This window comes from Salvia splendens, chromosome 8 (assembly GCF_004379255.2).
Source record: "Salvia splendens isolate huo1 chromosome 8, SspV2, whole genome shotgun sequence".
NCBI classification, from domain to species: domain Eukaryota; kingdom Viridiplantae; phylum Streptophyta; class Magnoliopsida; order Lamiales; family Lamiaceae; genus Salvia; species Salvia splendens.
Window position 1 is genome coordinate 1,300,567 of NC_056039.1, and position 15,258 is coordinate 1,315,824.

The 15,258-nt window shown below is 38.1% G+C and overlaps 2 protein-coding genes across 10 annotated transcripts; one reads left to right on the plus strand and one right to left on the minus strand.

The window, feature by feature from the left end:
- Positions 1 to 475: 475 nt before the first annotated feature.
- Positions 476 to 2,580, minus strand: LOC121744192 (F-box protein At5g49610-like). Its single transcript, XM_042137666.1, has 2 exons — positions 2,446 to 2,580; positions 476 to 1,754 (listed from the first exon to the last, which is right to left on the minus strand). The coding sequence occupies exon 2, from the start codon at positions 1,737 to 1,739 to the stop codon at positions 573 to 575; it is 1,167 nt and encodes a 388-aa protein (XP_041993600.1). The 5' UTR covers positions 1,740 to 1,754; positions 2,446 to 2,580; the 3' UTR covers positions 476 to 572.
- A 94-nt stretch (positions 2,581 to 2,674) lies between these two features.
- Positions 2,675 to 7,469, plus strand: LOC121744194. Of its 9 annotated transcripts, none has more exons than XR_006038511.1 (7): positions 2,675 to 4,095; positions 4,431 to 5,082; positions 5,769 to 6,178; positions 6,260 to 6,550; positions 6,838 to 6,888; positions 7,041 to 7,161; positions 7,269 to 7,469. XR_006038511.1 is itself a non-coding variant. In XM_042137669.1 (6 exons), exons 2-6 carry the CDS (start codon positions 5,058 to 5,060, stop codon positions 7,326 to 7,328), a joined length of 432 nt encoding a protein of 143 aa, XP_041993603.1. In that variant the 5' UTR covers positions 2,677 to 4,095; positions 4,431 to 5,057; the 3' UTR covers positions 7,329 to 7,469. The 9 variants fall into 9 exon arrangements, 1 of the variants encoding a protein (XP_041993603.1); XR_006038507.1 differs by having other exon boundaries at positions 2,675 to 3,288; positions 3,462 to 4,095; positions 6,260 to 6,888; XR_006038510.1 differs by having other exon boundaries at positions 2,676 to 4,095; positions 5,769 to 5,943; positions 6,086 to 6,178; positions 6,260 to 6,888.
- The last annotated feature ends 7,789 nt before the right edge of the window (positions 7,470 to 15,258 follow it).

The window sequence follows — 15,258 nt, forward strand, 5'->3', positions numbered from 1 at the left end:
TCTTGGTATATAAGGTAGCATGAACATGTACAAAAATGTTCATGATCTTGATTACATATAATTTGAGTTGCTCATTGTTTTTTCTTTATTTTTGCTAAAAATTATATTGGGATTTCAAAGGACATCATATATAAATGTTCATAAGAAAATAACGATGCAATTGAACACTAAAAGTAAGATTTACATTGTTTTCACCTATATTCTTTCACATTTTCTAAAACACGTGCAATTTTAAACTAGTAACCTGGAATTATAAATGGAGGAAAATGAAAGGAATATGAAATAAAGAATGATGTGTAAATAATTTTTAAATTGATATCAATAGAAAGTTTTTGACGAAGGCATTCTAATTAAAGATTTACAACCCCTATGATAAGAAAGACTAGAAATGTATAAACTAAAATGAGAATGCAGAAGAATAAATATATAAACACATTACAACCCCTATATAAACTAAATAAAGAAAAACGGCTTATTTAACTAAACAATGAATTAAAAATAGTTAAATAAATAAAAACAGTCCGCATAAGTAAATTACAAGTCTGTGATGACGATAAAAAAAAAAGTACAAACTAAAATGATATTACATTCTTCATACCAAATTGTCTTTTGAGTGAGAGAAAACTTGGAGTGAGGAGAATGGAATTAATATTGAAAGAATCATCATCCATTTTACCAAACAAACCAATGTTTTTAAGACTTCTCCACTTTTTAGAGTAGTATAGAAAGTGTTCCTCATTCCATAACATCAACATGTCTCCATTCTCGTAAACATTGATAGGCAGAAGGCGTTTAAATAAACCATGACCATAATGAGGATGTTTGATGAGGACATCTAATTGAGGTCCTTGCCTGATTTTGACATATACCTTGCACCAACTTTTCTCAACTGATTTATATTCCTTCAGCAACCACATCACGTGATAATAGTCACTTTTAAATTCTGGTTCGTCATCACAAAAACACAGACAATCTCCTAAAGTACACAACATTCCCTTGTCAATGTTGTTTCTCTTGAGACATTCAGTTGGTGGAGAGAAAGTGCTAAAACATTCTGTCTCAAGATCAAAACAGCAAACGTAAGGGGGCACCCGTAATTTTGAAACAAACCAGTGGAGATTGCCATTAACAAATGCAGCAACGGAGCTGTGACAACAATCAAACGAGGGGATAACACCTTCAACGCGTCTCCATGAAGATCCTGATTCAAGAGTGTATACATGACATCCGTCGTAGGTAGGGTTGAGATAGACAACCTTATGTTGTCCGCTTATTCTGCTCACTCCAATTCCATAACAATCTTCTCGAGGGCGAGTAAGACGGCCACTGAGCTCAACAAATTCACGGGTGATAGGATTACATACATAAAGATGATCACGAAAAGGATTTTTCAGAAGAAGCAAACCATTGGAAGAACCTTGTATTGTTGATGCTTGGGGGAAATCAAACTTGGTGATTGGATTCAGCTTGCGTTTTGGCTTCTCTTCCAATTTGAAAACATTGAACCAATTTGAATTTGTATCAGGTATCGAGACCACTAGGGAAGGGGAGGATTTAGAAAGATGGGACTTGTTAAAATAGTCAGTCTCAATGAGATTGAGCCACGGTTTGCAAACACATCTGCAAGTTGCAATGTTTTCAAGAGGAAGTCTCAATAGGATATCGGTGAGGATCTCTGATGGTAGGTATTTGAAGAAATCTTGCTTCCTTCTTCGACGGATTGAGTCTTTGGAGATCATATTCTAACTTTGAACCTAAAGAATAAACTATACATAAGCCTAGATTACAAAAAACCTAACAGAGTCTTGCTCAAAAATCAGAGACTATACAGATAAGCATGCCATAGATTACACACCAAAAATATATAAAAGCATGAGTTTAGTTTTCCATGATTTTGCTTCTTTCTGTATGAAACTTTGCCGTGATTAAATAGTCTGCACACCACTTCTCTCTTTCTTTCTTTCTCTCTAGCAAATTTGGCTTTTGTCCTATGGAATTGGTGTCCTATTTATAAGATTTATGACTTGGCCTTATATAAATAGGATTCATGGATTTATGATTTCACACAGAGATTCCTACGCTCAATTTAATTTAGTTAATTTAATTATACAATTAATATTTTCTCACAAATGATCTTGGAAAATTCTATAATTCAAAACCAGAACCCATTTGTCATAAAAATTGGATCTTGGAAATAAACTATTAAGCTTTTCTATAATTCAAAACCAGAACCCATTTGTCATAAAAATTGTATCTGGGAAATATTTGGATCTTGGAAATAAACTATTAAGCTTTTCTATAATTCAAAACCAGAATCCATTTGTCATAAAAATTGGATCTTGGAAATAAACTATTATGCTTTTCTATAATTCAAAACCAGAACCCATTTGTCATAAAAATTGGATCTTGAAAATAAGTGTACGGTAATAAACAAGAGGAGATTACCTTTCAAGAGAGAGAGCTTGAATCTGGTAGGGAGAGGACTTGAATTTGGGGGAGACAGAAAGAGACAGAGAGCGGCGGCCGAAATAGATTGCGAAACAATGATATTATTTCCTATTCTTATATTATGCACGAACGGACCCTCCGACCCGTAACCGACGCAGATCCGACCCGACATATATAAAACAACATTCCCATAAACAAGTTTTGTTTTTTCGATCAAAATTAGGTAAGAAAAATCTCTAAATGTGAGCTGACAATGATTGTTCCATGTACTGATGTACAGATCTAACATCACCCCAACATCCCAGGGAGTTTTTTTTTTTTAAATTTCTTGCTTGTTCTTTTGTTGAATTGCACCCACAAATTGTTGTGTAGACTGAGGAAACAGATTGGTTCACAAAGTGTTTATGTTAATGTCACGGAGAATATATGTTTGTGTTGGTATTGAGGATATATGTTTGTGTTGGTATTGAGGTTGTGGCTGATTACTTGGGGTGAGAGTTTGGCCAAAGTGCGTGTGTTTGATATTTATGAGCTCAAGTAATGTGATGTCAAGAACTCGGGTGCAAAACATAGGCATGCTTTGTATTGGAATGTGAATCGGTAACTTGCGTCTTAGTTGTTCAAGACTTTTGCAGAGTTATTTTTGTATTTATGTTAATGACTTTTGGTTTCGGGTGTGAGATCTGAGGTGACATACATCATATTGAGATATCTGGTGTGAAAAGACACGATGCTGGCGTTTTAAGTTATGCATACGTGTAGTTGACAAAATTTGTGCCTTGTCTTGCTGGACCTGCCATGGTGACCTTCGTAGGCGCAAGCTCTTAGGATTGTGCTCTGGTATTTCCTATTTCTATTAGATGATGCTCTTTGTATGCTTGTTTTCAAGCATCAATGCATACCTATTTTATGTAATAATGAATGATTTAACTATTTCTGATTCGTCCGTTCTTGGTAATTTTGCTTTTCATGATCACTTCCTATGAGTTCTAACTCAGTACTAATGTATATAGGATTCAATTCTTTCTTGGCTCCAATTTCACCGTTTTTTGAGCAAGGACAGGATCCTCAGCTCAAGTCAAGATATCTAGGAAGCATTGGAGGCAAGCTTTTGCAGTCAATCGAAAGCAAAATTATGCATGATGTACCAAATGTAGCAGAAAAGTTCCTTGAACTTTGTTGCTTTGAACATCTATAGTAACATATGTCTTCTCAATTTGAACTTTGTTTTTCTGACGAATTCTCCCAAACATGATCAACTGGTTAAGTAGCGAGATGGTCTCGTTCTATCACGAAATACTATATGTAATATGCTTTACAGAGGCTTTATACATACATGAAGATTCTGATATATATTGCTCCTATATAGTAACATATTGTCTACTCAATTTGAACTTTGTTTTTATGTTCGACTGATTCAGTATGAGTTTCTTCGATTGTTTCTTGCTTACTGGTTTCATTGTAGCAGAGGTTAAACGAAGAAAGAGACACAGAAGGAAGCACGTCAAAAACCAAGAACCCTGCATCATGAGGGGTGTTTATTTCAAGAACTTGAAATGGCAAGTTGCCATTAAAGTTGACAAGAAACAGATCCATTTAGGAACTGTAGGCCGCCACAAAGATAGAATCATCATGTACAGATAGAGGGTTGTTCTAATCTTTATATTATATATGATTTTGCGCATATCATCTACTCCACTAAATAATGTATCGCATATGGATGATTGTTTTACTCATTTAACTCCATCAAATTTTCGCATCTCACACTTTTGAATGTTTCTTCATTCTTGTGACTCTGCCCTTGTCGTTGGCATTGCTGTTACTACTGATTCATACTTCTTTAAACATCTGAATAGAGAAAATTTGTGTTTAAAGTTGATGGATGAATGTTGGAATATAAATTCTCGATTATCTCATTGTTTTTGTCGTTGCAAATTCATTCTTGTGTATATTTGTTGATATTGATTTCTATCATTGTCCAGGAACCAGCTTGGAAACCGTCCCTGGTTTGTCAAACATATCTGCTGCTTCGAGTGCATCACTTCAGCATTTTCCTGGTCTGTTTTCATTCTTCGTACCTCCATTCTCGGTCTGGTCAAGCACTCCTATCAGCTTTGGTTCGAGTAGAATTATCTCTATTTTTGCAGACTGTCTATGGCATCCATTTATGTAGATTTGAGTATTAGTTTCATTTTGTAGCTAATTAATACAGCTGTAGATGATTGTATTATGCTTAAATCAACAGCATACCTTCATCCGTGATTTCAAGCCTCTGAAAGTCAAACAATGAATGTGTCGGTCCCAGTGTTGTTAGGGTCGCGGGTCGGTCCGCCTGCGCTTCAGCCGCCCCAACCGCCCCGGCTCGCTCCAACCCGCCCCAGTCTCGCCCCAGCCCGCCCCATGAATATCGTTCGGCCCAGGGTGGCTGGGGCGACTACAGCCGCGCCCTGACCGCCCCACGCCCCAAGCGCGCCCCAAGCGCGATTTTCATAACACTGGTCGGTCCACGAATAAAAAGTTATCAAACATCCTTAATTTCCTCATATGTTTTAATTGGCCCGCTCATAGCCCACGGTGAATAGGAGTAATGTGATGTCAAGAACATAGCCATGCTCTGTATTGGCATGAGAATCGGTAAGTTGCCACTGAGTTCAAGAATTTCGCTGGTATTTATGTTAATGATTTTTGGTTTCGGGTGTGAGATCTGAGGCGCTATACATTATGTTGGGTTATCTAGTGTGCAAGTTCCTGATGCTGGTTGTTCTAAGCTTCATAGTATATAGTATGATTTTGTGCATATCATCTACTCCACTAAATCCAACGCTTTAGTCAAGTCTGCAATTGCCTGAAAAGTATAAGAAAATCAGAGCAAAGAGCAGAGCCATATACCAATGCGCATCAAAAGACCACAGCTGTAGATGATTGTATTATATGCTTAAATCAACAACATACCTTCATCTGTGGTTTCAACCTTCTGAAATTCAAACGATGAATGTGTCAGTTCACGAAAAAACAGTGATCGAACATGCTTAATTTCCTCATATGTTTTTCATCGTCCTGTTCATAGCCCAAGGTGAATAGGAGTAGCTCCAGAAAATGAAATTATCTCAAATTATGACTGAGTCGCGCATTATAATGGCTATCACGTCTATAAACATCGTACCAAATGTAGAAGCAAAGCTCCTTGGACTTTGTTGATTTGAAGATCTATAGTAACATATTGTTGGTTCTGATGAATTCACCCATATACTATGTTGTTCTGACTGATTCAGTAGTGACTTTCTTTGATTCCTTGTTGCTTACTGGTTTCATTCTAGCAGAGGTTAAACGAAGAAAGAGACACAAAAGGAAGCACGTCGAAAACCAAGAACCATGCATCATGAGAGGCGTCTATTTCAAGAATTTGAAATGGCAAGCTGCCATTAAAGTTGACAAGAAACAGATCCATTTAGGAACTGTAGGCTCTCAAGAAGAGGCTACTCGACTGTATGACAGGTATTGTAAACATCTCTCTTCCCATAGTCGATGGATCACACTTTCTCAAGTTAGAAACCCTCTAAAACACATTCAATATATAAACCATATTTGGGAACATTTGTGTGGCAAATATTGCTCGACATTTCATTCACCTCTTAAGAATGTGCTGGGCCGCATTCATGTGTTGAAGAGAGCCCAACTTTGAACTATCCGAGGTGGAAAAGCAGGACGGGCTTTGCCATCACCTACAAGAGTAAATTTTTCTCGAATTCTTGATACCTCACGCCACTCATTACATAACACACGCCTCTGATTTGAACCTATGAATCGCCAGGAAACCAGCCAGAGATGTAGCGAGACTGGGCCGCAGAGGAAGCTTCTAGACAACGACTGGGAGGGTGAGGAGCAAGGATGCAGCGGTCCATATGCTTCTGAAGATGAATGCAGCGGTCCATATGCTTCTGAAGATGCTACGTCAGCTCCATATCCTATCGATCACCTTCTTTGCCACTTTTTTTTCCTTCTTTTTCTTATATGTATATACATATATTGTCTTAAGGCTAAAGAGTTTATTCGTTTCTTGGTATATAAGCTCCCCTATTAGGGCAGATTCTGCAAGGAAAAGGTACAACATTTTGACGTAACATCTTCATTGTTTATCATCTCTCTTGTTTGAGAAATATTAGTTTTATTGCACAATTTAAGGTAGCATGAACATGTACAAAAATGTTCATGATCTTGAATTTCACGGAGTTGTTTGTGTATTTATGTTAAGGACTTAGGTTTCGGGTGTGAGAACTGAGATCTGAGGTGCTATACATCATGTTGAGATATCTAGTGTGGAAATGCACGATGCTGGCGTTTTGAGCTATGCATACGTGTAGTTGACTAACATTGTGCCTCATCTTGTAGGACCTGCCATTGTGAGCCTTTGAAGGCGCAAGCCCTTAGGATTGTGCTCTGGTATTTCCTATTTCTGTTCGATGATGTTCTTTGTATGCTTGTATGCTACCATGAATGATTCACTGATTCTGATTCGTTCGTCCATGATAACTTTGCTTTTCACAACCACTTCCTTTGAGTTCTAACTTAGTACTAATGTATATCGGTTTCAGTTCTTTCTTGGCTCCAATTTCACCGATTTTTGAGCAAGGACAGGATCCTCAGAATTCTGAAAACACTAAACTAGTGAGTGTTCATCCTCTGCCTTTGAATGATAGTCTCAAACCAAAAGAAGTAAGCTTCTAATTACCAGTTTTCATATGCATATTTGATTATGTTTGTGTGTGTCTCAATGCTCATCTTCTAAATTACCCTCTAAAGTTAGGATAATTGTTCTGCAGAGCCCTGTACCAATGAACTCATTAGTCCAGACAATCCAAATCGAATGTGAAAGAAGATGAGACGAATCCAAATTGCCAGAGATCCTGAATGGCACAAGACACTGCATGGAGTGAATTGAAAATCCGGATAGCCATTTAATGTTTGACTTGTCCAACAGTATATTATTTCTTACTACAATTGAGATAGATCATGAGGTTGTACACTTATTCTCTCCATTAATGTTTTGGCAACACTGAATGTTCTAAGAAGGGTTTGGGATCCAAATCCAGAAATAAATTCCAACCAAAAAAGGCCGCACAAGAAATTAAGTGCACAACTCAATTTTTCCTCAAAATAATACTCCACTACTGTAGGTATCTAACAATTGACAGCAAGCACCATTAATCCCCAGATAGTTCATGTTTCCCTATCTATTCAAAAATAAATTAATACTAATAATACTAATACTTATAGTGTAAGGCCAAATCTAATCTCAAGTAGATGAACTGAAACAAATACCAAACAACTGGATCACATGGTTCAGATTTTTTTTCCATCTTCTGCTACAAAAAAAAAAAAAAAACTGCTAGTGCTGCTGCAACCGGCACCACCGCTGTTCTGACTAGAAGGGATAAGTTCTTTTCTCCTCACTTTCTTTCCATGTTTAAGACAAATGCTTCCAATCAGTTTGTAACTTTCTGTACAGCAGCAAGTCCTTAGTCCCACATTCATATTCGGATAGAGTCAATCAGTTTGTGCGAACGAGTAGCAAATAGTAAGAGAGCAAGAAAAGCAAAGAAGCAGAACCAAAACCAGAACCATATCAGGAGAAAATTTTTGAACTGACTCAGTCCACATTGCTAACTCACACTTCTCTGCTTGTTGGCTATATCACATTTTCCACTCAAGATAGCAATAGATAAACTGAATATTTTCAGATATCTTACTAATACATTTATTTAATTGGCCTCAAATTGTTCTTCAAGAGTTGTGAAAGCAAGTCAAAAGTCCTATGCTTCAAAAAATTGATTTGTCACACGTCCAACAACCAACTAAGAGAATGATGTCTTGAAATAAAATACTGGTCATAATATTTATCATGTTAATACAAAGCTTTAAATGGCATATGTTCTCTATAACATGCTCAAACACAAATATAATAAGAATACAGAGAACAATACACTTTCTAACCTAATCCTCACTCTGAACCAATACTCAATCCCGTTTATAATTCCTGCAATCATCAATTCAAACAGTAACTCAAGTTATCTATTTTGATATATGAAACAAACACATCAAACCAATAGTTTTCCTGCCAAGTATATTAGACAAAGCTTGCTAGTAGGAGATTAGACTACGAATTTTCAGAATAAATAATCCAAACAACTAAACAGTGATGAAGAAACTAAAAACACGGAGTAATACACACACGCGCATAGGAAGAGTAATGTAAGACAATTTTCAAAGCAGAAAGTAAAAATAAACTTACAGCTCACGAGAAACCACACATAATATAAAGCAGTTTCAATGCTAAAAGCTAAAGTTTTGGAAGAATGCTATTATATCTGGAGGATTGTGTATTCAAGTCAAAAAGGAAATTTTCCAGTAGAAATCTCTGTGCATATTGCTGACCAATTTGGGTATAGCTCCGAGCTTAAACATATAACTATAACATAAAATAAACCACAACATAGAGTGGTATCAAATTAATATTTTATAATTCAAACCTAACTTGTTACATATAACAATAGCTAGCATATCCATCCAAGTATCAGATGCAACCATATTAACTTTAGAATGTTACCTTTGCTCTCCCGTTCCATGGCGAAGGCCGAAGAAGCCTGTATGTTATGGCAAGCCTGAGCAGCAGTTGAAATCAATAAAATTGGAAACTACTTCTTCTGTATGATATGCAGGTATGTAGAACCCACAAACACCTTAAAACATCAATGTAAACCAGTCTATAGACTCTAGACCACATATTTAAACTATATTGAAGATAAAATAAGAAAATCAGTTAGGTCTCATACAATTACATTACATAGTAACTTAATAACCAGTTTCATAGTCATGGAAAAAGATCATTACTAACAAACTTTTTATACATGTAGTAACCAGATTGAGCATTCATTAAGCAATGTGACCTCTGATTGACTAGCATGACAAAAATCAGTATAAGGAGTTCATGTCTGGACTCTGGATATGAAACTTGAGAGGGGATTTACAATTTTACACACAAACAACTTCTTTAAACAAGATGACTGCAGAACATTAGGTACCTAGGTCCCATAAACTTGGGTTTTGTTCCACGTAAAAGGTTACATGAAGAAACAAAAAAATTCAGTAGGAATAGTAGACTAAAAATAGATTCAATTTGAAATTCATGTGGCCCCAAGACAGCCAGCATGAAAAGACAATATAGAATCATGTGGGCCAAAGAACTCCGCCATGACTTCCCAAGTTGCTTTCAAGGAAAAATATGAGCTATATGCTACTGAGTAAACAAATAAAATCTGGAAACAATGTAAATACAATGCATTTTAAAGAGTAAATACCACTAGTAAGTCACCAATTGTTCACATAATATTAATTGATCATATCAGACAGAAGTGTAGCTTATTCGAACCTTTCATCAATTTTCAGAATCTCATATCGTAGAGCCTTTTTCTAAATGTGCCATGTCTTTATAGAACTGTCAAAAGACCAAACATTATCCATAATTCTTGTAGATTAAAAATGTAACATTGACAACATGTAAATAATCCAGCACAGAGGCTTATGAACTTCACAGAGAATTAGATATTCAATCAAAATAACATTAATCTGTGATAGCCTATCTGTGCTATCCAATTACACAGTAGGCTCATTTGCAAACCTTGTGTAATGCACCTTGCCTTGTCCTGATATACACAATTAACACATGAATTAATTAAAAATCTTGACCAACTACACGAATTTGAAAAGCAATAATGGACTACCATGGGTAACACGCGCTCTTTTAGATGAAAAGCCATTGTGTTACTGTTAAATGTTAAGATAGTTACAGTTTAGACATATAAAGATTTCTTGGCATGTTTTCACTCGGACTTTGTATCCACCACTGCATATCTTTATAAATCTCAGGTTCAGCAGTGATGGTTGGGGATGAATTGTCCAGTGGAGGCTTTTAGCAGTCTTAAATCTTAATAGAGAAACTCTACGAGGAACATGTCTTCATACATATATCTCGCCTTGTTTTCTGAGGAAATATAATGTGGTTCATTCTCCATTTCAACCAAATATTGTACTATGTAACTTCTTAAATCCTTCAATTTGTTTATAATTTGTCTGTCCTTGAATGTTCAAGGTTAATTCAGCATTTCGTCCTAGCTATCATTAGCAAAATCTGGTCGTGTTATGTTTATACGAAACAGAAAGAGGCAGTGTAAAATTTTGAAATAATTTACGACAGATCAAATTAGGCTATTAATGTTGTAGTCAAGATAGTTGTGGAGAATGAACTTACAAAAAGAGAGAGATATAGTTCCAGTAAAAGCAACATAGGGAAACATTCACCAAGCAACTAATTCACAGTCCTTCAGTTGCAACTTGCAAGCCTAATTCTAATATTTTGAGGCATGACATGATGTTTCTTTAAGCAACAAATTCTTCTTTGTTTAGTTCTAAAATTACCTTACTACTCCAAAACTAAAACAAGAGAGGCCAAGGTTGCATAATGACAGCACCATTTAGGTCCCAACATCTAGACACCAAATGATAAATAACAAAAAATGGCAGTCTGTCCTAAAAGCAAGAAACCTTGACAAATTTTCTTCTTTTTGACATGCTTCCAGCCGGACAAGAGTTTAACCACACACACGCGTGTGCGCGCACAAAGAAAGAATAAGAGATTTCTATCAATCTGTGTTTTAATGGGATTACCTGAGTTAGATGAGTCCAAGCCTAAAGAAAATTTTGATCTATTTGGATTGCTTTAGTATGTGCCTCTTCGGCCCTTTTATATTTCACCCAGCGAAGATAGAGCCAAACCCTGTCACACCAACAATTAAAATCTACATGATTGTCTGGATATATGTTAATCGACGTCATTATCCAAAGACAGTTAAATCTTGTGCGCTCACCAAATATGTCAAAGCGGATTTGTTCTGATCATCAACCTCTATGCATGTTGATAAGTCTTCAACAGCAGCTTTGTAATCCTTAAAATTTAAAATTCACAATGCCTGCACATATTATACTAAAATCACCATATCCACACAAATTGAGGACTCCATGACAAATCGTAAAGTCAGTACTGCACAAGATGGTATCTGAAAATCCACCTTTAAATTCTTCTTGAGAGCTTGCATCAGTTATCCATAATCAAATGTCTTTTGCAATGTGTCATATGGCTACATTCTGCAATTTCAACTAGCTATAACACAAACACAGTTACAAGAAAAGTATCCAGCAGCATATTATATGGCAACCCTAAGCATGTGCCTAAAAAACATTAAGCTGAAGACTAAAAACAAAATTTTAATATTTACAAGTAAATGTGATTACCCCTTTCATACAATATGTCTGGAGAATAGGGTTCAAATCCAACGCTTTAGTCAAGTCTGCAATTGCCTGAAAAAACATAAGAAGATCAGACCAAAGAGCATACCCATATACTAATACAGACACATATCAGTATGTAAACATCAGAAAGGCTCACCATTGCAGTCAACTACGCATAGCTCAAAAGCACCACCATACTGCACTTTCACACCAGATATCTCAACATAATGTATAGCACCTCAGATCTCACACACGGAATAAAAATTCATTAACATAAATACACAAACAACTCCGCAAAATTCTTGAACTCAGAGGCAAGTTACTGATTATAATGCCTATGTTCTGCACCCAAGTTCTTGACATCACATTACTTTCAGCACATAAACACCAAGAAACTATATATCAAACACACACACTTTGGCCAAAACACTTCAACACAATCAAGAAACATACTACCCTAAACAGAAAAATGAGCAATTTTTCTGTAAAAAATCAATTTTTATTGATATAAACAGAAAAGAATTACAATGTGCCTGTTCTTGAGTTGAGAACAGGGTACAGAATCATATCCTATCCTAGATGTTTCGATAGAAAAGAAATCCTAGCACTAGGGAGGAAGTTTTCCTGCGAAGGAACATCTGGAAACTCTTTCGTTCTTCTGCTTCATTGCTTTCGTGGAGATCTGCCCATCCCTTCCCCTTCAATTCCAGATGTTGCTGTCCATTTTTGGAAATTTCGATCCTGTAGAACTTTCCACGGCCATCAATGGCATCAACCACCAGCCTAGTCTTCTCTATAGCCTCCACTTCTTCTTCTGTGAAGGCCCTCCACAGCGGCAAAGCCAACTGCAATGAAATTTGCTGGACTGTCAAATTGACAGGGTCCATCATAGGCAAGCTCCATTTCTTGGACATCAGTGAAGTAGATTAGCATTTGTCGCTTTCTTTTCAACTCCTCCTCATCAGTGAGGAGGAGGGAAACTCTCAGGGGCGACAGCTCAACATGCCTCTTCTCACGGCGGCGTGGCTGTGTAGACGCGCGGCGGCGTTGGCGTGGGCGTGGAGATGGAGAAGCGCGGCGGCGTTGGCGTGGGCGTGGAGATGGAGACGCGCCGCGGCGTGGGCGTAGACATGGAGCCGCGCCGCGGCGTGGGGAGGGTGGCGCGCGGCCGCGTGGGCGTTGAGATAGAGACGCGCCGCCGCGTGGGCGTGGAGATGGAGACGCGCCGACGCGTGGGCGTGGAGATGGAGATGCGCGGCCGCGTGGAGAGGGTGGCGCGCGGCCGCGTGGGCATGGAGAGGGTGGCGCGCGGCGGCGTGGAGAGGGTGGGGCGCGGCCGCGTGGGCGTGGAGATAGAGACGCGCGGCGGTGTTGGCGTGGAGAGGGTGGCGCGCGGCCGCGTGGGCGTGGAGAGGGTGGCGCGCGGCCGCGTGGGAGTGGAGAGGGTGGCGCACGGCCGCGCGGGCGTGGAGAGGGTGGCGACGGGCGGCGGCGTTGTGTTCCGACGACCTCTGCTTCCTCCTCGAAGAAGATGGAATTGGGGTTTCTCATGTTGATTTTCTTGATTGAATTATCTGGATTGGATTTCGAATTGGACTGAAGATTGGAATGAATTGGATATCTCACTGATATTCAATTGCATTCAAGCGCAATTCCGATTGGATTATAACGGCTAGTTCCGATTGGATTGCAACGGCTAGTTCTGAATCCCATTATAATTAAAATTAAATAAACATTTCTATTTAATATATAAAAACAAGATCTTATAAAATCTTGTGTCATCACTAAAAATATAAGATCATCCACGATGGTAAATAGGGCTAGCCACAAACTTTCCTTGCCACATCATCAGGACAAGCAATTGGATAAGCAATAGGCTAGCCATAATAAATAAAATTATAAAAATAAATAATTAACAATCACACAAAATACGGAATTAAATTTACAACACAGATACGGAAAAATTCAATAATTTCATTTAAATTAAAAAAAGTACATTAAAAAAATTTACATAATTAAAAAAAACTCATCTTCCACACATGAATTACGGAATTACATAATTAAAAATTACAATCACGCAAATACGGAATTAAATTTACGACACAAATACGGGAAAATGCAATAATTTTATTTAAATTATAAAAAAAAGTAAATTATAAAAAAAAATTATATAATTACAAAAAAATCGGCTTGCCGATTCCGAGCCTGCAATGGCGGCTAGCGGAGCGGCTAGCGCCCGCGAATCGGCTAGAGCTCGCTGATCGGCTAGCCTAAATTGTCGCAATGGAGGCTAGCGCCCGCGATCGGCTAGCCTATCCGCTAGCCTCCACTGGAGACGCTCTAGACGCTCTAACATCTACTTCTATTTTAGAATGTACACAGTAAAACCACTTTTGATTATTTATGCTTTCTTTTGTCAGAAGAAAATTAAACGCCTCAAGAAACCAATTTCGATTAAAAATAAAAAGAAAAAACAAGCAGGCCGAATACAAAAATGTAAAAACACACTTATATCTCATACTAAAAAAACAGAAGAAAATGAACTCGAAAATTTTAGTACAATCTGGTACGAAATCAGCCTTTACACAATCCCAAAGCCCAATATTCGACCGAAGCCCTAAAGAGCCTGCTCGGGCCGAGGAGGGCCCGAATCGAGGCTGGGAATTGGAGGGAGCGTCTCGACATTAAGAGCGTCCGCCGCGGGGGTGGACGCGGCGGGTGGGGGGGGAGGGGCGGCGGACGCGGAATTGCCGCGAGCGGGGCGAGGACGCGGCTGAGGGTGGCTGGAGAGAGAAGGAGTGGGGCTATAGCCGCGGCTGTCTATTGCTATAGCCGCGGCTGACGCGGCGGTTCGATTCGGGGGGCGGCGGTGGGAGGGGGCTGTCCGCCCCCTATAGTGGACACTCTAAGAAAGCGTCAAGAAAATGACGAAAAAGTACAATCCAGAGGTTTCGCCACCAGAGAGAGTGGACGAGTGCACGAGGAGATTTTTATAAATTGATTGAATCCGACGTCCACAGTAGAAATAGCTCAGCAATAGCTCAGTCATAACCTAGCCACAAACTCCTCCCGCCACATCATAACACTAAAAATCCTCCTGCCACATCATCAAAACAACCAAATAGCTCAGCCATAACCTAGTCACATCACTCAAAATTATAGTATAAAACAAATAATTAACAATCACAAAAAATACGTAATTAAATTTACGACATAGATACGAGAAAATTCAATAATATTATTACAAATTTAAAAAGTACATTAATTAAAAAAATTACATAATTAAAAAAAATACATTAATTAAAAAAAGTACATTAATTAAAAAAAAGTGCATTACTTAAAAAAATTACATAATTAAAAAAAAACTAGCGCCGTGCGGCCCTCAGCGCACATAACTCTTCAATTAAATCCTTTTGGAGTCGAATATGAGCCTTCGAGTGGCGCATGTCGGCATGTGCTTGGAGGCGG

Coding starts and splice junctions, on each gene's coding strand:
- LOC121744192 (XM_042137666.1), bottom strand. CDS start 1,739: ATGATCTCCAAAGACTCAATCCGTCGAAGAAGGAAGCAAGATTTCTTC.
- LOC121744194 (XM_042137669.1), top strand. CDS start 5,058: ATGCTCTGTATTGGCATGAGAATCG. Junction 5,944..6,837: donor GCTACTCGACTGTATGACAG/GTATTGTAAACA, acceptor CTCATCTTGTAG/GACCTGCCATTGTGAGCCTT. Junction 7,162..7,268: donor ATAGTCTCAAACCAAAAGAA/GTAAGCTTCTAA, acceptor ATTGTTCTGCAG/AGCCCTGTACCAATGAACTC.